This window comes from Pseudoliparis swirei, chromosome 8 (assembly GCF_029220125.1).
Source record: "Pseudoliparis swirei isolate HS2019 ecotype Mariana Trench chromosome 8, NWPU_hadal_v1, whole genome shotgun sequence".
Classification (NCBI taxonomy): Eukaryota; Metazoa; Chordata; class Actinopteri; order Perciformes; family Liparidae; genus Pseudoliparis; species Pseudoliparis swirei.
Window position 1 is genome coordinate 20,323,424 of NC_079395.1, and position 27,608 is coordinate 20,351,031.

The following is a 27,608-nucleotide window of genomic DNA, read 5'->3' on the forward strand; positions in this document are numbered from 1 at the left end:
TAGCTGAGAAAAGACTTCAAGACTGTCGATAAAAGGGTATCGATAAAAATCCAAAACTTGAAAGACGAAAAATAAAAAAAGGAAAGATCTTAAAATGTTATCAATTCTATATCACGTGTAGATGAATCCAGATGTGCAGTAAAACCTAGAATTTTAAATTAGCCCGGCAGCTTTAGAAAAACAACCAAGACCTGGAGGAACGTCCCCTAAACTAACTGATGCGTACTGGGAGCGTTGGGAACAAACCAATGGACTGCTCTTTGGCTGCATCAGACACAAAGCTAATTCATTTTTCAACACAAGCTTGGATCAATGCTTTTTCTTTCCCCCCCTCGCTATCCGGCTGTGTGTGAATGTTCTCAAAATCAGCCATCATCAAATTTATGAACCTATTAATAATGCCATTACTTATAAAATATGGCAGTACGGCAGCAGCTCTGGTAGGCGAGACTGAAAACAGACAGACAATGACAATTAAAATGAAACTTTGAAAAAAAAAAAAAAAATTACTTCCCACACAAAAAGGTAGTTTATAAATTAAAAATTAGCTGGCAATTTTAACACTGTAGGTGGAATTGGACTTAAGGACTGTTGCCGTGGCAATAACTGTGCACGTTTGTGTATCGATTCTCACATAATTCTGCACCGTGGGCATTCCACTATTTTTTACTTTGGCCGTGTTTTCAACAACAACAAAAACAGTATAAAAAGCAAGGCAGCAAACAAGCTGTCAAACTTGATCAGGAAAAACAAACAAAGGGGAAACATTCAAATCAATCGTGGACCGATTAAACATCGCTGACCCAAACCTCACGCAGCGGATGCTACGTTTCCATGCAGGCGAACAAAAGGCCAAAAGGACGTTTTCGTGCAAGATTAAGACACAGAAGCTCATGATCCCGGCATCGCATGAAGGTCAAACTTCTTCTATAAAGACCAACGGCGTAAAAAGAGAAAAGAAGGACGTCGTCCCCGAGAACCGAGTGAAGATCAACGCGTGGGCCTCCTGGGCAGCGGAAACTCCTCCCCTTTTTTCTTTTGAGCCGTTCCGGGATTATTTTCTAAAATGCATACATGTACGAATATGATGTCCTTTTGTAAAAAAAAGGCAGTGCTTCACTTCGCCGGTTCTTCTTCGGCGGTTCTAGAACGCGTACGTAGTACTAGTTTCACATGTGTGGTGCCATTAAAGGAAAAACATGTTCATAACAATTTATGGGGTTGGTTTTTTAGCCGAAATGAAACGCGCCGTTGATCAACTTGGAGAGGACGATTTAAAAGCCAAAGCTGCAAAAAAAGAAGAAAGAAAAAAGGCATGATCAGTTTTCATTCACGCATGAAGAGCAGAATGTTTCAAGTGGAAGCGATTTTTGTGAACCGAAACGTTCACACTTGTGAGGTTTTGATCAGAGATGTCGAGTCGGGCTTAAAAACAGCAGCTTTAAAACAACAAGCACACACACACACGCTCATCACTCGGAGACTTTAGCCGCCTCAAAGTTGACAGCAAGCTTCCTGTTCTTCCTCTTGGAGGAGGAGCCGGGGGTGTGGCCCGTGGCTGGGATGCTTTGACGAGGGGGCGTGTGCAAGGCCGCCGCCGTCGCTGAAGCGGCGTCCGCCGGGCCGGGACTTGGCGGGGAGTGGTTGCTGTTGGCGCCGTGCTGCTGCGGCTGGCCGCCCTGTGGTTCCTCCTGAGCCAGCGAGTGGTCCAAGGGCTGGTTCTGGGGCTTGTGCGACTGGTTTCTGGACACTGTGTGGGCGGCGCTGTAGAACTCCCACGTGTCCTGGCTCTTCTTGTTGGCTGAAACTCGCTTCTTCGTCACCTGTTCGGAAAAGGGGCGGGTTACCACTAGGGATGGCTATCGTTTGGGTTTTTTCCGATACCGGTGCTAAACCGGTACTTTTAAAACGATACCGGTGCCTAAACGGTGCCTGAACTGATACTTTTTTCTTTTAAACGCACAATGAGGACATTAAAAACCTCTTTGGCCATATTCTCTGTAAAAGCCGTTATCATGGAGCACTGACAAACAACGGATATCGGACTGTTAACAAACACAATATATGCGTCTATATATATATATATATTAGTGCTGTGAAAAATAACGCGTTAATTCAATTACAGGTTTAACTAGTTATTTTTTTTTAACGCATTTAACGCATGCGCAGAATGAGCTTCCAATCCGTCTGTTGTTGGTCGTCGGGACGAAAAAAAAGTCACTTGCAAAATGAGCTTCCAATCCACCACTTCAATCTGAACTCTGTCCGCTCTCATGCAGACGGTCTGTTCATCGTAATGATCCTTCCGCAGGTTCACCTCCGGAAACCTTGTGACGACTTTTACTTCCTGTAGATCAGGGTCTCAACACGTCGATCGCGACCTGCCAGTCGATCGCGGCGTAGTGTTGGTAGATCGCATGACATTAAAGAGATTGGCCCGCCCCCTGACATGTTCTCTATAGCACGTCTTTGTTCTTTTATTAAACTAAACGGCTGTTGTTGATCGTCTCTCCACAGCAGCATGTCATTTCTGTCTCTTCGCGTTGCGTTAACACTTATCGATCTCCGTCTGGCGCGCCACAGAGCTCCGTGCGCGCGCATCGGGACCGAGCAAAAAAAAAAAGTCACTTGTCAATCTGTCCACCTTTGGTGGAGTTAATGGTTGACAAACAAGAGAAAAATGCTCTGTTTAACCCTCCTGTTACCTTTACGAACATATTTTACCCTCGGGGTCAATTTGACCCCAGCAATTAAAACCTCCAGAAAATTATTAGAATTAATATTGCTTCCCAAGTTTAAGTGTGAGGTACTTTATGTTTGTTTGTTGACTACCTAAATAGCCCTTTAAATAAATAAAAAAGTTGATATTTCTTATATGTTTGACAGTGAAAAACAGCCTGGGGTCAAATTGACCCCAAAGAACACCGACATTAAACATTGAATGGGGTCAAATTGACCCGAAAGGTAACAGGAGGGTTAAACATTCTGTTTAGGATGAAGATGTATTTATGTTCCATATGGAAGAAAACTGCTAAATAACTGCTGAGTTGCAGCACCATTGTATAGAAGAATGTATAAATGTATATATCCGTCTTTTGTCATAAATCTCTATATTCTCACAAAATATACCGAGAATATCGGTAATATGTGATTAATCATGATTAATCCACAAAAACCTGTGATTAATCCGATTAAATTTTTTTATCGTTTCACAGCCCTAATATATATATATATGTAAATATGTACTTATGTATGTGCATATATGTATATACATATATGCGTATATATATATATTTATCTTATTTAAAACATACAACAAATTGGTTTTTTTACCAGTGAGGGAGTGACAGTTACTCGTTCCCACAATTTGTCAGTAACAATGTTTCCATGGCGACCTTGTCAGTGACATCACGAAGATGAAAGGCACTGACAAGAAGTGACTTCCACCAGGAAACCTGATATTACTTCATTTTAATATTATTAAACAAATAATAATATATATTTAAAAAGAAGTAAAGTATATATTCTTTTTTATCTTATTGCAAACAGAAGGGCTGTTGTAGCCTGCTGGAAATCACTTCTAGTTATAGACTCTGGTTCGGTGTTCCGTGACGTCACTAGCGACGTCACAGAACCAGAACACAGACATACGACAGAGACAATGGAATGGAATTCTCAGGCCAGGTTACTGATGCTAAAACACGATTAGCATCCGCTAGCTAAACGGCGCTAGCCTTAATTAACCGTCTTTTCTTTAACTACTACACACTTAATAACTATCAAAATATAGTACCGCCAAAGCGAGCGAACATAACATTAATATATATATGGCGCTTGTGTACGCGTCTCATCTGTAAACACCAAGACAGACTCGCATTAATAGCTGCGTCACTGTCTGTGATATGCTGGTCTAACTTGTTGAAACAAGAATTACGGCGCCAGTCATGGCAAAACTCGCTACTGCCACCTACTGGCGAACACGAGTATCGCCCTGCAGCTGCTTCAGGTGAAAGCAGGCGAGTTTTAAGTTAACACAAAGCGTTTAAAATGATAATAACAAGAAAATAAGGATGATGGGGCAAGATACAATAACAATTCTGACCAGATTTGCCCTTAAAATTTCCAGGGTGCCACATATGTAAATAGTGTACTTATGTATGTGCATATATATGTTTTTATGAATGTATATTTATAGGGTTAATCCTGTCACTGTTTTGATGGGCAAAGAGAACAACCAATTAGAGGTACTGAAGATGACAAATAAAGTTTTGCTTCTGACAGCGAGAGTTACACTGAAACAAAGTGATGCCCCACGGTCTTTATTCCTCCGTCATTATATTCCCGGTAACACCGGGTATAAAGCCGGGATCGCTGTACATCAACACATCTGCTAGCAGACTGTCACGCTCGTAGCTAGTAGCTAGCGCTAGCTACGAGCTAGCTTAAACATGGTTATAATGGCTTATTTATTATTTCTTGGGCTACTTTTATGAATGCAAGACGATACGGTACTAATCTGAGTTAAGGCTGCTCGTCATCATCGGTCTCCACGTGTTCAGGGGGACCGGTGACGGCCTCCCCATCGCGTCCAGCCTGACGCTGGTGTGCTCGACACGGGCTCACGTAGTCACATACGGCGCACGCCTCCGCTGTCAAACTTAAATATGAGAGGCTACCGCAACCTGCTGACAGGGCGGAGTCACCAGAGGAGTTCATAACAATAGTTTTGTTCAATTTTAATCTGCTCAGGCACCGGAAGGAAGCACCGAAATGTGCGCTGCGTTTCGGTCCGGGTAGCACATTGGCACCGGTTTCCTGTACCCAACCCAAGTTACCACAAGTGTATATTTGGCCAAACATGGCCTTGCCGAGAGTTACAACTCAAGGAATGCGTCACACGCCACAGAAACACAGCGAGGTATTCCGCCGACGTACCTGGAGCGGAATAAACTGGTTGTGGGAGGCCATGGGCGGCGCCGTTGCAGGCTGGGGGCGCCCGGCACCGGGGAAGGTTCCTGTTGGCCCGAAGAACGGCTGGTTCTGTTGGAGGTGGGGGTGATGGGGGGGAGGCAGCGGCATTCCCCACAGTGGAGCGGGGCCGAAACCCTGGGCGGGCAGAAGCAGACCACCTGGACGACAACACACACCCACACACAGAACACACAGTACACACACACACACACAGGAGGTTCAAATGAAGCGAGTAACTGTCTATGTAGTAACACGTTGTTTCTGAAGGAAGGAGAGGAAGACCGACCTTGTTGGTTGAAGACGGAGGTCATTGCTCCTAAAGGCGGGGGTCGGATCTGACCCATTCCCGGGTATAGAGGTGGGAGGGGAAAGCCAGTGCCCACTGAGTTCTACAGATGAGCAGGAGGACACAGACAGAGATCTGAATAATAAAACCTAATTATTAACAAATCCCAAAGTTATGTGTTAGTGGAAACCTTGTCTGAAGCTCAATGGGATGACAAATGACTCCATAGTGTGTGTGTGTGTGTCGTACCAGTCTCTGAAGGGCAAAGAAGGCAGCTTTCTCCTTGGCGTCACTTTCTGATTGGCACTGAGGACCGTGAACCATCAGCCCGTTGGACAGCTTCACCTGACACACGAACGCCCGACCCTGTGGGGAGGGAGGAGGTGAACCATCGGGCATGTGTTATGTATGTATGTATACGTACACACACTTTCTACGTGTATGTCTGCCGGCTCTGAGCCAGCGTGCATCTCATCTTTGCCAAACAGGACCATTTGTTAAGGCTTCAAAACACTTGTTTTTAATCTGCCTTGAGGCTGGTTACGGCAAGTTTTTTTTTTTTTTTTTTAAAGGTACAGAATAACGGTTTCTGGCCTCAGAGCTGCGTGGAGTTATATTAGCTGTCAGTAAACACACTGTCCCAAACATCTCTTCTTTGGCTCTCTTCGAAGGCGGTCGCATTTTCTCTCCCTCTCCTCCCCATGACCTTCCCTTCCCTGCTTGGCTCCTATCGTCATGTCTTGTTTTATACTTGAGAGACTCTCTCCTCATCGCTCTTCGAACTAAAAACCATGGACCGATCAACTGATCATCTGGTCTCTCAACGCAATTGACACCGTCTTCTCGACGAGAAGCTCGGGTTCGGGGGAACCTGCCCGTCCTGCCGGGACGGGCAGGTTACACGATGGACGCGTGGGAGCGTTGACGTGTTGTGTGCCTAGCAGGACGTAGAAGACATCTACCTAGTCGGAAACATGATTACAGGATTTCTGCTGTTTGGATTTGGCGTTGCCCTGGCTAATCGGAAAATTGAGGAAGCGGTGACAGCCGTTAAGAGCCCCCTATGGCTGCCCGACGAAATTGGATCGATTTGAAATCCTATTGGGAAATGGGAGGAAAATGGAGGAATAGTAGTTGCGCAAATTGAATGCAGCTACTGGAAGACCAAACAATCCCAATCTTATCTGCTTTCGGCTCCCTCTACCAGAACGGGACTTGGCCAAGGCCGTTACTGGAACAACAACTCCCCCGAAGATCACTGAAGTGAGAATCTCTCATTCCTTCCCCTATCCACAGACACCTGTGGTTGTTTTCTCCCCAGGACCCTTCAAGGCTATCTCCATGGCAACGACCATCTTGCGGACTGAGAACTCTGTCCGTTGTGGCCTGGGGGAGGACGACGTACCAGGCCACTCACACACGAACTTCAACACACTGATATGCATTCACTACCCCCATCCCACGCCTTCGCCTGCTTCGTCCCCCCAGTTTGACAGGATGGGGCTGTGGCTGGCGCCGTGAAAGGCTGCTGGACCGGCTGGCTGCTTGTCGGTGCTGGTTACCTTCTGCCCCCAATGGCTGGGCTTAGATCACCCAGTCTTTGGATTACCTCCCCTCCCCCCTTCCTACTCGTTGCAAGTCATGTCTAAGATGTATGTGCTTATGTGCTAAGGTGTTTTTTTCCTGCTCCCACACTGTACCCCTCTCGGGGCATAGTCGGGGGGTTGTTGTTTCCCTTCTTCCCTCATGTTATGCTGTAATCTTTCATCCACCCTTTCTTGCAATTTCGATGCTTTTGTACCTGTACTCTAGCAAACGACAAATAAACCATCATCATCATCATATACAATTGAGCAATCTGTTCAAGGTTAGCTAGTAAGGAGTCGCCAGGCAACATCTAACTGGAAATAAAAGGACTGAGTCCGATGCGACCAATCAGAGATCCTTAAAGCATGCAGCCAGAGACGAGAGACAAACCTGTCTGCTGCCTATAAAGCTGAAGTCGGGTGGCGCCATGCCCAGCCCCACGCAGACGCATGCCAGCTCCGACGCCTTGCTTGTCATCACGGTGATGGGGATGTTGGAAGAGCCGGCCAATGAGGGGGAAGCTAATGCAGCGTTGTCGCCGAAGGGGGCGTTCATATTGGCTGCTGGAAAACGGGATGACATGGCTTAAGTTGTACACAGACAAGGGTTTGTGTACATTTACCCGTTGTGTAGTAATTGGTTACTTACCTAGTTTTTTGGAGGACCGTCGCCTGTTATGCTGCTGGCCGCCGGTATCGGCCGCCTCCTGATAGGAGGAGGGACTTCCTGTTCCGGCGCCGTCGATCTTCAGCATCTCCTTCAGCATCAGGGTTCCCTTCTGCGGAAACAAAACAAACCCAGCTCAACAACCCGCTTCATATCTTTACCACATTCTCACGGGTTCTTAGTCCTTCCAGATCTTTCCAGGTGTCCCGGACGTCGTACGACATGCGACACTCACCATGGCGAAGGACTGAGGGGACAACGGGCCATCTGATTGGCTGGGGGGCACTTGTGGAGGAGCAGGAGGGGGTGGCGTCTGCTGGCTGCCCTTGGAAATATTCAGACTGGCGATCAGGTCCTCAAACTCAGTGGAAGCCTAAACCAAGAGAAATATGAAAAAAACACTCACTTCATCAATTAAAACAAGTCTTCATTTAGAGTTAGAAAGGCTCTTCAACCAAGTCAAGGAAAAGGCCATTTAAAGTGTGTGTGTACCTTATTGGCTGTGTTCTGAGGGGGGAAAAGGGAGTTGGCGTCTTCATTTTTCTTCAACAGTCTGATTCCGCCAACTGGGGCCTGCAATGTACACACACCATTATTCTAGCTAGATATTCACACACAGCTCACTGTACACAAACGTGTGTGCGCACACACACACACACCTGTGTGTACTTACGGTGTTGTTGGACCCTTGTTGGGAAAGTCCTTCCTAGATTTGGAAAGGCACAAAGTTGCTGTTATTATTTTTACTGCAAGCATTATGGTTCCATTTTATATATAAAATATGCCCACACTTCACAAGAATATCAAATGATCTCACGTAGAAAAAAAATTAAAATGTTCGAAAGTTGCAAACCTCAAATCACAACAAATATGCAAACTAATATGAACAGCATGGTGCAATATTAGTCCTTTCTCATTCACAATTGAAATGAGCTCTCTCTCACACAGACGTACGTTGTGCCAGTGAGCAGGAGGCTTGACGGGAGGACCAGAGTTCTGCAGAGACTGCCACACATTTGTGTACTCCTGTGGAGACACAGACACAAAATGAGAACAAAACTAAATGTGTATATTAGTTAGATGTACACAAGCAGAGGAGCCCGCTTACCTTGGTCTGTTGTTTCTGGATGGGACCCTTCGAGGGAGAGCTCCTGTTGTTGGCCTGGGACGCCGGCTTCACCACGCCTTGTTTATTGTTATGCTGCGAAAACAGAGCGAAAAGGAGTAAGAGGAAAGAAACGGCTCGGCGGCGGGACACACAATGGCTAACACTGTGGCTCCACCCCCTTTACCTGTGTCGACATGAAGGGCGACCGCGGAGAGTGGTTCAGCTGCCGAGGGGAGTTGAAGTTGGCGGCCGTGGCCGGCTGAGGTTTGACGATGGCGGTGAGTTTGTGGGAACCGTGATCTACTCGCACTCCGTGGGAAATGTTGATGAGCGCGCAGGGCGGGAGGCGGTAACCCCGAGGCGACGTGCACCTGAAGAAGGAGTCATACGACCGGATCAGAAATCACTCTGATGTAGACAGGATTCATACACATATAGACCAATGCATTTCCATGACTTTAATTAAAATTTCCAGGACCAAACATTTTATGAAATCTCGGTGTATACACGAGCTACTGTTGCTATGGCCACCGAACCTTTCAGTTAAGGTGCGTTTACTCGCAGCACGAAAGAAAAAAGAAAAGCGTATGCCTGTTTATATTTTGAGCGTCTTTCTTTTCAAAACATATTCATTATTTCAAACTCAGCATAAATGAACATGTGAATATAACAAATGTTCATGACTCTTACAAAACTTTTGTGATTTAATTAAGGACTTTTACAGGCCTGGAAAAAAAAAAAAATCCATGACCGTACGAACCCTACGACTCCTCCCTCTTCATGTGACATACACCTGAAGAGGGAGGAGTCATATGAATGAGTCGTAAATCACGGATGTAGAGTGGGAGGCTTTTATCAATATATATAGCCATTTATAATTATGCTCTGTTGGACATGAAATAACGCCGCCAAATGATAACGCTGCAGACGCGATTACCTGATGTCGAGACCTCCGGCGAATTCTTCGTCAAAAACGACTTCGTAGAGGACCTCGGCCTCGCGCTCGGCTGGAAGCAGAAGGACAAACGGCATGTCAGAGTGTGTGTGGCGTGCACATTGCGACGGTACGAAGAAGTCTTCTTACCTCCTTTGATGCCGACGACGGTTCCCCGGAGTCCCAGTGGGACGGAGAAACTCTCCCTGGCGTTGATGACCCGGTCGAACAGGCGGTAATCGGAGTCCGGGTCTGGAACCACTCCCTGCTGCTGTTCCAAGGGCTACACACACACAAACACAAACAATCAATACTTTGTCAGTACTATCCATTATTGGTAAAAAATGATATATTATTATTAGGGCTGTCAGCGTTAACGCGTTAATCTATGCGATTAATTTGGCCGCGTTAACGCACTAAAATATTTTAACGCAAATAACGCAACTTTGTTTACTTCCGGTGTTCGTTGAAGTTGTTTCACTCCCCTGAATTTCAAACCGCGGCAGTACGGTTTAACACCATTTCCGTTTTTAAAACAATTATTTCTCCGAGAAAATAAGGAGCAGAAATCAGTTTAAACTCGTGGATGAATCAGTCGGGTTTCCTCTTGCTCCTCCTTCCTCCCGTCTCCCCCTCTGATCCACAGAGGAACGGAGGGGCGACGTGTCGGGTGACGCGGCGCGGAAATAACTCGTCACACGAAACCTTCAACGTGATTTGTCAATCCGTTTGTCTGTCAACATTTTGCGAAAAAAACAACCAATGAACACTCAGTAAATCACAAAGGACCTCCCACCACACAGGTGAGGCTCATTAGCAGCCTGTCAGTCAGAGAACCAGAGAACACGGCGCGAGGACAATGTGCCTCAATATATAGAGAGCTGAGATTGTTCTGGAATGTTTGATGTATAACACGTGGGGATGTGCCATATGCAAACGCCTTTAAAAGGTGAATTTAAATTTTTTTGTAAAATGGAGAACATGCCCCCAGCCTCCAGAGGATTAACGTGACATATTTGAATGTCAGTCAGTTTACCAAGGCCACTGGTTCTGCTGCTGTTCATTGTTAAAGATGACAGGACCAATGGGGTCTCAATATACTTCTTTTTTTTACAAATCTGATGTTTCACTGAAGAAACAATTTATCATCCACAACATTAAATCCCTCGCTGGCACTTTATAGGTTGGAGCCTCTTTGAAAACACAGCTCTGTGTGAAGTTTTGTCTTTAAAAAGAAGAAAAACAACTTTTAATCGCGATTAATCGCGATTAATGAATTTCAAAATGTGTGATTAATTAGTTACATTTTTTTAATCGATTGACAGCCCTAATTATTATCAGTATAGCAGATTTACACCTGGGACAAAATGAAAAAACTAATTTAAAACACAGAATATTAGTTGACGATTTCCAGCCCCCAACACTGACTCGGTGTGCCGACTTTCATTTATGTTGGAACACAAACACATTCCTCAAATCATAGTTTCACTATAAAAAAATAGTGAAAATGTACAATGTGGTCACATTTCCTCTGAGAGGTGCCAAAGGACCACGTTACTGTATTTATGCCGAGCTTCATGTACTGGTTGTCTGAACAGTCGATATGCATTTACCCTATTTATGCATTTATAACATGTGATGCATAGCGTTCAAGAGGGACATCAATAATAATGATTAAAATGATAATAACGATAATCATAACAATTATAAAAAGCAATACACTTAACCCTGAGTTGCTCCCTGTAGCCGTGTCCACGGTGTATGAATGCAACATGATTCTAAGTCGCTTTGGATAAATGCGTTGGCTAAATGACAGATTCAAAAGATCTTAAAGCGCTGCGAACACATTCTAATTTGATTGGTTAGAAGATTATTTTGTGACGTGTGCAAGAAGTCAGCTAAAAAGTTCGGTAAACATAACCCAAAACTGTATACATGACACACTCACCCTGAAGAGAAGATGAGGCTTGACTGTCACGCGGACTTTCTTGGTGCTCTTTTTCACCTAAGAGAATGACGGTGGGAGAGAGAGAGAGAGAGAGAGAGACACAGAGAGGAAGTGTGAATGGTACGTCTGCTCGGAGTAACTGGAGTAGACGTGTGATGGTTTGTGCGATGGTTTTGAACGCGCCGACAATGTGTCACCTTGGCTCTCTCCACCGCATCCTCGATCCTCTCCATAATGGCAGAGTCCAGCACCAGAAGGTCACACGACGTCCTGCCGATGGAGCTCACCGGGTGGCCTTTCAGCCACGAGGTGATCTCACCAACCTTCTCCGCACTGCGGGGGGGGAATTCAGTGAATTCAGAAGTTAAAGAGTTTGTTCAAACTATGACTTCTGAGAAAAGTTCATTAGGAGGTACGGCATGGGAAAATTAACTTCCGTTTGTGTGTGTGTATTTTTTCTCACCCGTTCTGGTCCTCGGCAGGCCAGACGTCATCTTCATAGAAAACATCATCATGACTGTTTCTGGACACCAAGTTGAAGACTTCAGAAAATCTGGAAAAGCAATTAAAAAACTGATTTAAAATGTTGAAATAGTGCATCTTTTAACTAAACATGTTTCCCCTGTAGGGAGTTATAACAGACTTTCAGTGTTGATCCGGCTTTTCATCAAACTCAGACCTCACGGTCTCACTAAAAGTAGGAATGTTTTGAAGTATGAGGTACATATCCATAATTACTTAGAGTAGATGGAGGTGGAGGGGGCTGGCACACCCCCAAGTACAAAAAAAAGTTGAGTGCACACTAAAAAATATGTTCACCTTTTCATCTTGGAACCAACGCTCTTTATCATACCATTACATTTTTGTAAGTCCTCCGACTGTGGATAAGTACTTCATGAAACCCCACTTCTATAAATTCTAAATATCCCATTAATGTTCTCACAGATTATTTTTGTTGTCGTTTACCTGTCCAGGTATTCCGCCAGCAGTTCCTCCACAGCAGAAGAGTAGAGCCACTCCTTCTCGGTCCTCTTCGTGTACCCGGGGACCTCCTCGTTCTTCTTGTTGAATTTCAGGTTGAGGCCCACGTTGGCCTTCTGCTCCCCACAGGGGCTGCAAACGGGGAAGGGGGGAAACATTGGTGCACAGCGGGAGGGCGGGGAAGGGGTTTGGATCAGCGGAATAGGGTCGTCACGACACCAACATTATAGCTTCGAAACGATACCTGCTATAAATATCACGATACAATATATTTATCTATATATATATATAATAGTACTACATAAAATAAATGGTTGCCTTTTTACCAGCTTGTTCCTCACCTGCTTTTTGAACACTTAACATGTCATTAATATTAGTAATAGCCTACAGCAAGATATTAATGAAAACGTCATGGTGCCATCATAGCATCGATTATACATGGCTATATCGGCGTTTTATCTGTATCTGACCAGATGACTACATAGTGCCTTCCATAAGTATGAGCAATTGTAGAGTTCATATTTCATCTTAATTCACGGAATAATTATTTTAACTATCGATACTAAAACTATGCAAAACTGTATCATTTTGAACGTACGGGTGCAACGCTACAGTGGAACCAACAGAACCCTCCTTGACACTGAAAAATACAGAACGGGCAGGAACACTGCCTTCCAGTTGTATGCCTTACGTGGAACTTTATTTCCATATCTGTCCGAAATTAGGCTTCAGATTTAAAAAAACACGCCGAGAAAGTGCCTTTTTTTTTTTACATAAATAAATCCTGTGCTTGAACCACTCACTTCTTCTTGGAGCCTCTGCCGATGAAGATGCTTCCCGAGAAGCGGGACACGAGGTAGCTGGTGATGCCGAGACGAGACGCCAGAAAGTACCCGGGGCTGTACTTCACGCAGTACTTCTGCGGGGTGGAAAAAAAGAGCAAGAAAGCGCACGTGAGGGACACATAGGGTGGGGGAGGAGTCACCTCTCAGTTGAATCGTCTCTTACGTGCTGATTCTGGATCAGAAGCTCCAGCTGTGGCTCGTGCGGCACATTGAAGACGACCCGCACCCGGCCGTCTTTGATGACATCGCTCGAGTCTTGCACCTGTGGAGTGGGGAACAAAAAAGAGGGGCGGAGATTCAGTGGGTGAGACATTTAGAGACGTGACGGTTCCTTGGGGAATCCAGCGGCCCCCTTACCTCGCCCATGGCGCCGTAGTACGGGTTGCCCACCATGAACACGGTGGTGGCCGGAGGGAAGAGCTCATCTAAGCTTGTGAAGCTGGTCACCGACGAGTAGAAGGCCTTGATGTCCTGGAGAAACAGGGAATATGGGTAAGCTTAAAGACACAGGGGGGGGGGGGGGGCTTCAGCGGTGTCCGTTAACAAGATGTCTGAGAGACTGAGCATAAAAACTGCATGCTTTCACCCCCTGGCCTCAAAGTTCAAAAACTAAAATTTAAATACTAAAATCAATGTGTAGGGGACTCTGTTGGGAGCACATAATTCACAAGACTCGTAGGGTGGTGTGCAGGATACGTGACCGGGTCCCTTTAAGAGCTGGGCAACGGGGTGGCGTCGAGGGGTTTAAAGGTCACGAGGTGTCAGTGTCACGGGTGAAATGTTTTGTGTGAGGAAATAAACGGCCACAGAGGTGTGCAGCCAAAGAAAGTGACTTTGTCCATATCGTTCATTCCCGCGATCCTACATTGGTGACCCTGATGTGATTTGAACACGCAACCTTCTGATAATATATATATTTCTTAAATTAACTTGGTTATGTCACTGTCTCTTAACCGTTAGGTTTCTTTTAACTCGTCTTGTTCTGTGTTTTTGTTTGTAACTATGTGTTTCTTATGTTGACGCCTGTCTTGTCCAGGTCACCCTCGAAAAATAGATTTTTAATCTCAATGGGATTTTTGGGTTGAAACATACTGGTCACATTCATGGTCACGGGCCCCGATGACTCTTATCCGCGTGCCCATTTCTGGCGTGTACCTTAACGATGGTCTGGTAGGCGAAGGGCAGGACCTGCTTGGACCACTGCTTCTCAAGCTCCACCACCCCGTTGGCTTTGGGGATGTATTTCCTTCCCGACAACAACTGGCCGTACAAAACCACCGACGTGTCATGTACTATGATGCCTTTCCTCTTCACGAAGCTGGGAGGAAGACAAATCACATTAAAGAACCAAATCTCACACACACGTGAAATAGGTCACGCTTTACCTTAGTTTAACTTCTCATGGAGACTTACTATTCCGTGAGTCCCTGCACATCCTTCACCCAGTCCTTCTGCTCCTTGTCAGAAGGGCAGGTGACTTTGGTGGGGGGAGGCGTGGAGGGCCTGTCATACACGATTTGGACACCAGGTGGTTCATCGAGACAGAACCTGCAAAACGGGGAAAAATAACTCCACTTCAAGTAGGGTCGTCATGATACCAAAATTATAACTTCGATACGATACCTGCCAGAAATATCCCGATACCTGATACTTACGACACCACAAATATGATGACAACACTTAACAAATGGCATTAATATTAGTATTAGCCTACAGCAAGATATTAAGGAAAACTACACGGCTATGTCGGCCTTTTGTCTGTCTCTGGCGATCTCCCCAGCGATCATCGCTGTGTGTGAGCGCTGAGAAGCCCCGCCCCCTTGCAGTCAATGCATGCAGGCAGCACGACAGGGAGCGGAGCAGTGAGTGCGCTCTGATCACGCGCTATTTTAATGAAGTATCTATCGTAAAAATATGCAAAACCATATCGTTTTGAATGTACTGGCACCGCGGTACCATTTCGTATCGGGACACCGTGCAACCCTAGCTTCACGCAGACATAAAAACGCAGTCAGCGCCAGAGGACGTGCACGCTGCAGTGGGAGAAGTTATGGCCAAGGATTCGCCAGCTAATATTGTAAAAAATCTGCCCCCCATCAACACTCTTTTTCTTTTCAGTTGTTATTGACAGGGGGGGGGGATATGTTTTCCATACAATCAGTGATGCTTCTAATATGGCAAAAACTTCATACACTGATTGTTGAATCTCTCAGAAACAGTTACTTACTTGACGTGTCCATCCGACACGGCGATGATGCGAGCCTCCTCGAGATGTGGCCAGTTGACGAACACAGACTTCCCCAGCACGTGTGCGGCAACGTGGTCACAAACCTGAAGAGACACAGAGGGAAAGGATTCAATGAGGGTTCAGTTGAAGGGTTTATTGACTGTGTTGCATTAAGATGTCGAGAGAGAGAGAGAGATAGATCACTTTTGACATGAACGCCACTGCAATGGGACTGCCACATGCGGCTCCCTATTTTCTGACCTTTTCACAGTAAAGAATAATGTGTTGACGTTTTTTTGAATGGCGTGGAGTGATCTCAGAAGCAAAAAAAAGTTAAAGGCCGTCACATTTATGGCAGGAGGCATTGGAAACCACGGTGTCTCAGTTCCTTCTAATAAGGAGAGTTTGTAAATCACTGATCTGCTCACCGGCTCGCCGTCTGGGCTGGGGAGGATATCCAGCATCATGTTCTCTCCTCTGCTGCTCTGCTGGAACACGACCACCCCACTCTTCTTTTTGAAGAACTACAAGGGTCCAGCCCGTAAGAAGAAAGCGACATGGAGACAAAAGGGACAAAGAAAAGTGGAGATTATTCTTAATCACTCTCCTTACATGTAGTCTACTACTGTATATTCTCACACACACACACACCTTGTGTTTGATGTGCTGCAGCGTGGGGAAGCCACAGAAGTACAGAGCCGAGCGGTCGAAGCGTCTGCACACGTGGTCCAACGCCACGTGCCAGGCGTCCATCGGGATGTCCGTTTTCCTGTGGCGCACAAACAAACACGGTCAACATGCTGCAGCCAACGAATGTGTGAGAAAGTACGCACCAACTAAACAGTAAAAGCTACTTCCTGAACCTGCAATGCGACAGGAACACAGTAAAGAATCGAAAAAAAGTATATGAAAAAAAAGTGTGACATTTCTGTTGTGTGAATAAATTTGATAAATAGACTTCCATCACGAGCTATTCCATCAAAGCTCAGAGTTAAAACACGTGTACTTAGATTACTAGAAGGCCCTGTGTGTGTGTGTGTGTGTGTGTGTGTGTGTGTGTGTGTGTGTGTGTGTGTGTGTGTGTGTGTGTCTACCTGACGTGGCAGTGGACAATGTCGGGGAACAGCAGCGGCAGGTTGGAGGTGTACGTGAAGTCGTGGTCGGCGCTGTACGAATGCACCGCACACTCCGTGTGGCGATTCCGGCCCTTCTCTTCTTTCGTCATCTTGTTATTGAAGGGGTCCATGGCTGCTAGTAGGCACCTCTGTTCAATGAAATGAAATGAAACACACACACGCACACACACACGTGAGTATGCCCTTTTAACATAATTGCGTGAGCGCTTTTTCCTCTGTGTGTGTTTACCTCATCGATGAATGGAATGAGAACAACCGCCTCCCATTCCTGCTGCTTGCCATTGAGGTCCGTTTGAAAGTCAAGTGGGTAGTACTCGATGATGGGGGAGTTCTCACTGGTCATAAGGTGCTGTAACATTTTTAAAAAGTTAATCACATTTTATATGCCACTTTTGGATTTTGAAGTGCGTGTGCGTACAGACGGCGTCATGTGTGCGTTACCCGGTAGCTCTCGGGCAGCAGCTCCATGCTGGCGGCGGGTAAGACCGCCAACAGCTGCTGGAAGGGCATGAAGGGTTTCTCAAGATCAAAGGTCAACTTTAACCCCGATATGTTCCTGATGTCGGATAAGAACGGGGCGTAGTGGTAGGGGTAGTACCTAAAAAAGACAGGCGGACATTATTAAATATGATTTAAATATTGCTGGATGTTCTTACCAACTATACATTAATGGGTTTTTGAATTACTTTCCATAACAGTGCTGAAATGACTCAAAACATTGTACAGGCTTCATACACATGTTGACCAATGGATTTCCATGACCAAAACCGTTTAGAAATCTCAGTGTATACATAAAAATATGAGAAAATGTAGTATTTGAAGTAACAATAAGAATTCCAAAGCATACAGTATAACCGTAAATGACACAATTGAATGAGACAATTGTTTTATTAAAAGAATAAACATTTATGTCTTTTCAGTTAAGGTGCGTTCCCTTGCAGTGTAAAAAATGAGTGTATGCTGGTTTATATTTTGAGTGTCATTCTTTTAAAAGCATATTAATATGCATATTTTCATGACTTTTCCAAAAACTTTGGGGATTTCAAAAAAAAATGTAAAAGGACTTTTCCAGGCCTGGAAATAACCATTTAAAAATACCATGACTTTTCGAGGTTTTCCCTGACCGTACGAACCCCAATTGTATTTCTTTCTGACTCGTTTTTTATGGACCGTAGATTCCAGCGAAGCTCTCCGATACTCCCGCACTTCTCAAGAACATTTATGACATAATCCAAATTAATGAACTAGAGAATACATAGAAAGCAGTTCTCACCAGCTCCAGGATTGAACACCGTGGTAATAGTAGTGTAGAATCCACTGGATGCCTTCCACGTAACACTTGGCCTGCGTGGCTAGAAAGTCACTGCAAAAGAGAGAATATGTCAGGGTTGCTTGCAAGTTGATGTATGGGCATTAAATATTCATTAAAAAAAAAGAAGTTAAAATCAATAAATATATTTGTCCATTCATTTCTCAAATTATGTTTCTGAACAGCTGACGGGCGACTAAACTTCACAAGCACCGACCAAAACATTTAGTATAAAAGGACCACTCGACCAAGGTATAAGAGGAAAGTCATTTCTGTGTTTATGATTTAAAAACATATGGGAAAAAAAAGTTGTTGCCAGAATTATTTTAGTTAATTATGAAATTGTATTCTTCTGTAAAAACTGTGTTTTTATTACAACATGCACTCTAAACACAACATGTATTGTGTGTAAAAATGAGTTTTGAAAAATGCAAGTTATGTCAATTAAAAGTCACCTGGAGGAAAACGAGATGGTATTTTGATCCCATTTACAACACTGGGTAGTGGCCTCTAGTGTCCGAGATGAGTATTACAACAACACTATTTTAACATGATTTAATGTGAGGTCCTGGGACAGGGTTGCCATATGTGTAGAGGCAAATTTGTAATTTGTGATAATGGGCTATACAAAATAAACTGAATTTAACATGCCAACATTACTTCTTTTTTTGTGTGTGTAAGGAACATTGAAACTTTATCCTGGAAAACACTTTTGCAATGGTTATTAAGTGATAAAACACAGGAGTACAAATATTTTAGATAATACTGTAGAAAATGTATCAACAGAAAAAAAATTTAAATTGTTCTTAACTTTCGGAGCTTCAATAGCTTTAAAAATGATTGTGCTGAAAATTGCAACTTGCTTACTGCGAGACGATTTAGAGACCATCGCAACTAAATGTATTATCTGTTGCGTCATCGGGCTAATGCCAGTGTGGAGGGTGACGCTTTATGTGTTACTTTTGGACATTGCGGGCTAGTATTGTGGTGCGAGGATCAGGCTTTCTATGCACTCACTCAGACACCACATCCACGCCCATCTTGGTCATGTAGTAGGTGCGCTTGTACTGTCTGAATTCAGTTTCAAACATATCCTCCTCCTCCTCCTCTTCGGCGACACCTTCCTTTCCTTCTCCAATCACTCTTTCTGTCAAGGTAAAATCCTACACACACACACACACGTAATAAACAGGGTTCATAAACATGTTGACCGATGGATTTCCATGACTATAAACCAAATTTCTATGACCAAACATTTTGTGAAATCTCAGTACCTTAAATGACACAAATGAATGAGAGACAATAGTTTAATTAAAAGAATAAATATTTAAAGAAATGTTCATTCTTTTAATCAAAACTGTGTAAATGAACACATTTCTATAGGATATCATTTTCTCCAAAGACTTTTCCAAGCCTGGAAATAAACGTTTTTAAATTCCTTTTCCAGGTTTTCCATGACCGTACGAACCATGAATAATATAAAAAGTCATAGCAGACCTTGTTCTTGTTTGCGGCTTTAGCGGCAGCTTCCTTTTCTGCCGCTAGTCCGGCGGCCTCGTTCAGATACTTGTTTCCGACTTTACTCTCAAACCACTTCAAGTCCACAAAGATGTCACTGAAATGTTCCCGGTCGAACTGAAAGAAGGAAGTAAAGTTTGTGAGACAACTTCTTTGCAGACTGAACGCAACAATTCTCTCCAAGTAGTACGAGACGATTATGTTACATTCATACACTGTAGACGCAGCTACAGGGAGCAACTCGGGGTTAAGTGTCTTGCTCAAGGACACATCGACTAGGACGGGGATCGAACCTCCAACCCCCTGATTCAAAGACGGACCTGCTAACCACTGACCCACAGTCGCCAGTCGTCAGTGAAGTGAATGCAGCGGCTGTAGAATAATGACGACGGATGCATTTCGGTTCCCTATAAGCCTCCATTTCATTATTCTGTCTGCCACTGAGAAAATCGAGACTCCAAAGCCATAAGAAACTAAATGTGCATCCCGGAAATAAAAAATAGAGTATTATATATAGTATATAATATTGTGTTTTGAGCCAATTTGGAAGGAAATGCAAAAAGAGGTTGAAAAATTCTCTTGCCATTTAATTATTGTGAAATATTCTGCTTTGGATACTTTTTCTACAATTTTGTATTATGTTAATCATGTGCCTATTTATACAGTAGAATTCACTTCGTAAATAAATTTTTCAGCATAATTCAAAGCCAAACTAAATGAATATGAATTCCTATTTTAAAAAGGTGCAAGTTGAAAAGGATGCATGTCAAACTTGAAAATAATCAGAAGTGGATCTGTGGACAGTGTGCCTCACCTCAGCGAGCTTCTCCATGTACTTCTCAAAATGTTTCAGGTTCAAGTGGCCGTTTTCATTCAGGTAGCCTGAGTCAGAACACAGGAGTCAGTTGAGGTGGAACTCATAGGACGCAGAACACGCTTCGACATTGTACACGACATGCACAGACGATTTGACATGAGCAACCCTTGAAACGGCTTCCAAAGGCCACGACAAACACCCATCTATATATTTACACGCAACATTTTGAACGGTTATTTGAAAAAAAGTGGGCGTCTCTCACCCCCCATGGTGGGCAGGGCCCTGATGTAGGTCTTGTACAGCAGCGGCAGAGCGTCGTGGCTGATGTGAAGGTGGGGGAGGTGAGGGATGAAATCGTTGCCCACCAGGAAGCCCATGAGGATCCAGTCGTCTATTATTCGCTCCAAATCATAATTAGAACCAATATGATTCTGAAAAAATAAACATAATATTATACAATCCTGTAACATGGAATATATCTTTTTTTAAAGGCACAAAAACATCCATTAAAACCATAAGGCTGTTCATGATGATCCTCATAGTGTGTGTGTGTGTGTCTCGATCTCTCTCTCACCCGGAGCTCAGAGAACTCGTAGTCGATGTACTCCCTCATCAGAGACAAGTGAAGCAAGTGAAAAGTTGTCTCCTCTGGAGCCGTTATTCTAAAAGAAAAGAGGGTCCAGAGATAATAAATTAAAACTGGTGGAACGCGACAGACGGGTAAACAAAACATGAAATAAAACAATAAAAAAATTAATTAATTAAATTTTTTAAAAAGAAACTGAAGAAGACCGTTTCTGGTTTTTCTTCCCCCCGAAGCGGACCTCTTCCCTGAGCAGGGAAAAATTTGGCTCGTGGCTTGTCAACCCCAACATGATCTAGGAGACAGAGGGGGGAGGCGGCATCAGGATCCACTTGGGGGGCTTGAGCAATGATGCCCCCCCCCACCCCCACCCCCACCCAATCCTACCAGGTCAGCATCCAGGCCGTAGAGGCAGTGGCGGGTGTTGGGGTCGTGATCTGGCTGGGTTTTCTCGGAGCGAATGAACTCCATGATCTTGTGCTCTCCCTCCCCTGGAGTCTGTGGAGGGGGGAAAGGTGGTGGAGAAGATAAATGCAAACGCTGCACAAAGAGACATCGGAAGAGACATATCAACTCGAGCGTGCCGCCAACGCACCTCGTGACCCGACAGGTAGACGTTGACGTTCTGCCACATCCGGTCACCGGAGACCTTGGTGTGGACGAAATACTTGAGCTGCTCCTGTAGGCGTGCCATGAAGTCGGTGCCTGGAAAATGGATGAAAGAAAATGTTTAAATTAGGGCTGTGAAACAATAAAACATTTTAATCAGGTTAATCACAGGTTTCTGTGGATTAATCATGATTAATCACATATATACATTTACAGGGCTCTCAAGACAGGCAAGAGCTCCGAGAAGAGTTGTTGACGGGGGGGGGGGGGGGGGGTACAAGTGACTTTTTTTCGTCCCGATGTGCGCGCACACGCCGGCATCCGAGCTCTGAGCCGCGCGAGACGGAGATCGGAGTAGTGTTAAGACAGAATGACATGCTGCTGGTTCGAGACGACCAACAACAGACGGATTGGAAGCTCATTCTGCGCATGCGCTAAAAAAAACTAGTTAATCCTGTAATTTAATTAACGCGTTATTTTTCACAGCACTAGTTTAAATAAAAATGTCTGGTTGTGAGCAGAGCCACATGTATTTGTTTCGTCTGTGGTCGACTGCTTTCGCGCCACGATTGACGCTCACCAAACGTCACTGTGAAGCGTTACTTTGGTTTGCACCAGTTCCATTGAGGGTGTTCGCACCGACCAAAACAATCAGAGCCAAAGGAAAATGAAAAAAGCAACCAGCTGAGTGCGTATGAACCACAGTGAACCTATTTCTTGTGCGTGGTTCAACTTAGTCGATCAAGAGTCCTATTATCCAGCTTAAATTAACCCGATGCTTGACATCTCGGTTTCTCAAAGGCTGATTCGCGCTCAAACTATCTTGTTAATCCGACTTCAAAAGGGGGAAGGGTCGAGCAGGTTAAAATGTTTTGATGCGTTGCTATGGTGATTTTGCAGCACTTGCTCCATCAAACCGAAAAGCCTGACTCATGAAATCATATCCTGAAAATGATCCCGCTAACTATATTAGCCAGGTACAAGAAATGGGTCCCAGCAAAGCAAGTCAAGCGGAACTCTGAGTGTGTGGCGTAGAGAGTCGAGAAGAAACCCGCCGTATAATTCTCAAACGCTTGTGTTGCGAAATGCATTTAGAGAAATAGTCTACACTCTTTTAGAGATGTTTACCTGTTAATGTGGAACGGTATTGTGATGTGCGATGTTGGTTTTGTGTAAAGCTGCAGAGCCTTTCCTACCGGGAGTGATACAATTGGAGTCAAAGCGAGCCTCCGTGGGAAGCACTTCTCCTTTATCCAGAGCTTTCTTTATCTTGTCCTCTGCTTCTTTGGCCGACCTGGACGCACAGATTAGAGAGAGGGAGAGAGAGAGGAAAGAGAAAGCTGGTGAGCCTCAGCCTCATGTCTGGTTTCTTCCGTCTTTACCAAAGCAAGTGTCTGGAGGCTCATTCCGCCGTGTAAAGCTGCACCACAAATGTCTCAGAATTATACCAGAGGCACAATGCATTTGCAAAAATGTGTTGAATTGATCAGATCAGTAAAAAGTGAATGTTCCACGTTGTACACTCGAGTCGGCATTGTGTTCATTGCAATGTCATTGGTCGTCATTTGGTCTTCGCAAGAAAAGAAAAGCTACCGCAACAACCTAAACTGAAAAATCACATTGAACTGTGTTTGAGGCCAAGAGGAGGAGGATTTCCAAAGGAGAGGGCTGCAAGGTTGCATAAATATATATGAAAAGAATAATGCAAGATTTAAATAATGTAGGAGTAAAATGAATTAATCCTATGTTTATAACATATGAACAGTGTTCAAAACAAACGGCAGACAGCCACAACAACACTAAAATCAGGTCTGGTACAAGTTCATGGAGCTCGGTCATATGACCCCAGTTGACCCCACTCTGGGTATCACCACACACACACACACAAACAGAGGAGATAATGTCTGTGTTTTGCTGCCCCTTCCCCCTACCTGAATCGTCGGCCTCTCTGCTGGTTCATCTTTGCCCTCGGCGCCACGCCGTCCACCGCCATGAAGAAGACCTTGAGAGGCTTGATGATCCGGAAGAGCACCTCCAGGTAGTGGAAGATATCCGCGAAGATCTTCTCCTCGGAAATGCGGAAGTGCACATCCTCATCGTTTGGGTGGGAGCACTGGTGTATAATCCCGTTCATGTCCAGATAGAGGTTGTCAAACTCTGGAATCTGAGGAAAAAGGAACAGGGGATGCGTCATTAATTGTTCCCTGGCTGCCTGGAATAGATCTCAGCAGCGAACAGATATATTGCAGTGCAGTTTTGTCTAACTCGCCAACCAACTCATTGGTTGGTTGAGTTAACAGGGGGGATGGGGGCAACTCATCTACTGGTCTCCTCCAGCCTGATATACACCAAGAACCAAAACGATCTGCTGCGAACAGATCGGGCCCCGTCTACATCCAGGACATGGTCTAACCATACACCCCAGCACTCTGCTCAGCAACAATTCAATTCAATTCAGTTTATTTGTATAGCCCAATTTCACAAATTACAAATTTGTCTCGGAGTGCTTTACAATCTGTACACATAGACATCCCTGCCCCAAAACCTCACATCGGACCAGGAAAAACTCCCAAATAACCCTTCAGGGGGGAAAAAAAGGGAAGAAACCTGCAGGAGAGCAACAGAGGAGGATCCCTCTCCTAGGATGGACAGATGCAATAGATGTAATGTGTACAGAAGGACAGATTTAGAGTTAAAATACATTCAATGAATATGACAGAGTGTATGAATAGTTCATAGTAGGCATATTCCACGATGGAGACCTCCACAATCCATCAGGCAGATGGCGGTGGGGAGGAGGAGGGCGGAGTCTCAACAGGACAGTGGCGTAGTCATGAGCAGGAATTCCACGACCCAGACGATCCATCAGGCAGATAGGATCTATGCCGTCTCATAGGGTCCGATGACCCCATGAGACGTAAAGTCAAAAGGACTTCGGGAGAAAGCAGAGTTAGTAACGTGTGATTGAGAGATGAAAATTCATCCTTAAGGAGAGAAAAAGAGGAGATAGGTACTCAGTGCATCCTAAAACGTCCCCGGCAGCTATAAGCCTATAGCAGCATATCAAGGGCTGGACCAGGGCAAACCTGATTCAGCCCTAACTATAAGCTCTGTCAAAGAGGAAGGTCTTAAGTCTACTCTTAAACGAGGTGACTGTGTCTGCCTCCCGGACTGAAATTGGAAGCTGGTTCCATAAAGAGGAGCTTGATAACTAAAGGCTCTGGCTCCCATTCTACTTTTAAGACTCTAGGAACTACAAGTAGTCCGCATTTAGTGAGCGTAGCTCTCTAGTGGGGCAATATGGTACGACAAGCTCCTTAAGATATGATGGAGCATCACCAATCAAGGCTTTGTAGGTTAAGAGAAGAATTTTAAAAGTGATTCTTGATTTTACTGGGAGCCAGTGCAGAGCAGCTAGTGCAGGAGTGATGTGATCTCTTTTCTTAGTTTTAGTGAGAACACGAGCTGCAGCATTCTGGATCAACTGGAGGGACCTAAGAGATTTATTAGAGCAGCCTGCTAATAAGGAGTTGCAGTAATCCAGTCAAGAAGTAACGAACGTGAACCAATTTTTCTGCATCTTTTTGAGACAAGATGTGCCTGATTTTTGAAATATTACGTAGATGAAAGAATGCAGTCCTTGAGATTTGCTTTACGTGGGAGTTAAAGGACAAGTCCCGATCAAAGATAACGCCAAGATTCTTTACAGTGGTGTTGGATGCCAGGGCAATGCCGTCTACAGAATCCACATCACCAGATAATTGATCTCTGAGGTGCTCAGGGCCGATTAAAATTAGTTGCTTTTTGTCTGAGTTTAACATCAAGAAGTTGCAGGTCATCCATGTTTTATGTCTTTAAGACATGCTTGAATTTTACAGAGTTGGTTGCTCTCCTCTGGTTTTATCGATAAATATAGTTGAGTGTCATCTGCATAACAATGAAAGTTTATGGAGTGTTTCCTGATAATATTGCCCAAAGGAAGCATGTATAAGGTAAATAAAATTGGTCCAAGCACAGAACCTTGTGGAACTCCGTGATTAACGTTGGTGGTTATCGAGGCGTCATCGTTTACAAATACAAACTGAGATCGATCTGATAAATAGGATTTAAACCAAATTAGTGCCGTGCCTGAAATGCCAATCGACTGCTCCAGTCTCTGTAACAGGATGTCATGGTCAATGGTGTCGAATGCAGCACTAAGGTCTAACAAGACCAGGACAGAGAGGAGTCCTTTATCTGCTGCCATTAAGAGGTCATTTGTAATTTTCACCAGTGCCGTCTCGGTGCTGTTTTCTAAATCCTGATTGAAATTTCTCAAATAAACTATTATGATGTAGAAAGTCGCACAACTGATTTGCGACCACTTTCTCAAGGATCTTGGAGAGGAAGGGGAGGTTAGAGATCGGTCTGTAGTTAGCCAATACCTCTTGTTAGCCAATCGACTTGTGACTTCATCACTCCGAGCTAATCACTCAATAAAATCCAGACCGTTTGCTGTTCTGGCTCCTCAGTGGTGGAACCAGCTCCCCACTGACATCAGGACAGCAGAAAGTCTCTACATCTTCCGCAAGAAACTAAAAACAAATCTTTTCTTTGTATACCTTGAAAAAAAGAGAAGATTAGCACTTCAGTGGCCCTTGAATAGCACTTTCTTATGGTATTAATTATGGCATTTTTGTAGTTTGGCTTTCTTAAAGAAATGTTACTTTCTTGATTCTTGTTGTTCCGAGTTTGTACTCATGGTTTCAATGGACTTATTGTAAGTCGCTTTGGGGAAAAAGTGAGCTTAATGACGTATAATGTAATGTATTTATCCATGACATTCAGGCTGCAGTAAAAGAGGGGCAAAATGAAATCAGAGCTTTGCAGTGACCTTAACTGTCAAGAAAAAGGCACACAAAATACATCTTCTCCATATCCATCCTATACCAGACTGCCAGCTTTAAAAACATATTTTGTTATTGTCTTAAGCGTGTCAAAGCTGACTTACGCAATGCGTGACACAGCCACGTCCAGCTGATGAAATTGCAGCTGGAGCTCTGAAACACCATCTGCCTTTTACGACTCTGGGAACTAGCTCGCTAACTAAATCAGTTCCAGCTCAGCTAAAGTGACCCTAACACCATAATATACGATTAACTAACTCCCCCTTAGTGTAAGCTAGAGCAGATACGGGCTGAACTGCACAATTACTCCGTTTTAAAATAACAACATTCGCGTTTCAGAGCTACGGTGGCTGAAAGTAACTAGCTAACCTAGCTGGCGACTAACGTTAGTTTCATTATCTCCTTCTTGAAAAAGTAGGTGAGCTCAGTCGACCGTGAGGGGTTTAGTGTGAGGTGCGGGGGGTTGTTTCTGAATGTTCTAGTCCCAACAAAGAGCCCAAACAGCCCGATAGTACCGTGGGAACTCGCATGTACGTTGACCCTGCGTGTAACGTTCCACGTAAGCCAAGATGGTAGCGACAGAGGAAGCGAGTTCGTCTTGGGATTCGGTAAACGTGACGTCTAGCTTTATTGCGTGAAATTCAATAATGATATTCAGGAGGGGTTGCTAAGAGCCGTGTCACCAAGTATTAGTGAGCATTTTATTTCACGGCCCGCGAACCACGTCCTTAGCTCGCTGATAGCCGCCAGCTAGCTAAGCTAGCACCACAGCTTACGGCAGGAGAGGCTCGTGAAGCGAACAACTTTCCACCATTGGTCTGTTACCTGGTGCTCCTTGACAACTTCACTGAGACAAGGATAGCGCTCCGAGATCCATCGGTAAAATTTCGGCACTCCCATCTTCACCACGAAAGTCTGGACCTGTGGGTCAAATCAGTAAACAGTCCGGTCTGAGAGGAGCCGTTTAGCTGTGCGGGGGTAACTGGATGCGACCACGGTTTCACTGGGTAACATGAGAACCTGCTGAGGAGAGTCCGGTTTTGTTTCCGTCTGCCACTAGTCAGTGGTCCGTCTGCGAAATCCCTCCGCCGCTACTGTGAGAACATCCGTTCCGTTATTTGTTTGTTTGTATCAATCTATAAATAACTAGAACGGGCACTCGGTAGAGCGCATACATTCGCATATCACAAGATTGAG

The 27,608-nt window shown here is 44.5% G+C and overlaps 1 protein-coding gene across 1 annotated transcript; it reads right to left on the reverse strand.

Moving 5' to 3' along the window:
• Positions 1–1,459: 1,459 nt before the first annotated feature.
• On the reverse strand, positions 1,460–27,454 carry xrn1 (5'-3' exoribonuclease 1). Its single transcript, XM_056420743.1, has 41 exons — positions 27,237–27,454; positions 23,457–23,689; positions 22,722–22,819; positions 21,512–21,621; positions 21,304–21,414; positions 21,126–21,211; positions 20,908–20,995; positions 20,596–20,764; positions 20,331–20,398; positions 19,496–19,633; positions 19,016–19,161; positions 17,963–18,052; positions 17,131–17,287; positions 16,919–17,038; positions 16,648–16,817; positions 16,205–16,322; positions 15,982–16,077; positions 15,554–15,657; positions 14,740–14,874; positions 14,482–14,644; positions 13,684–13,797; positions 13,490–13,588; positions 13,285–13,400; positions 12,467–12,613; positions 11,964–12,053; positions 11,698–11,833; positions 11,501–11,557; positions 9,703–9,835; positions 9,556–9,625; positions 8,803–8,989; positions 8,619–8,711; positions 8,465–8,536; positions 8,184–8,216; positions 8,003–8,083; positions 7,746–7,883; positions 7,493–7,622; positions 7,235–7,407; positions 5,507–5,623; positions 5,258–5,360; positions 4,936–5,129; positions 1,460–1,823 (listed from the first exon to the last, which is right to left on the reverse strand). The coding sequence occupies exons 1-41, from the start codon at positions 27,309–27,311 to the stop codon at positions 1,473–1,475; spliced, it is 5,109 nt and encodes a 1,702-aa protein (XP_056276718.1). The 5' UTR covers positions 27,312–27,454; the 3' UTR covers positions 1,460–1,472.
• Positions 27,455–27,608: the final 154 nt, after the last annotated feature.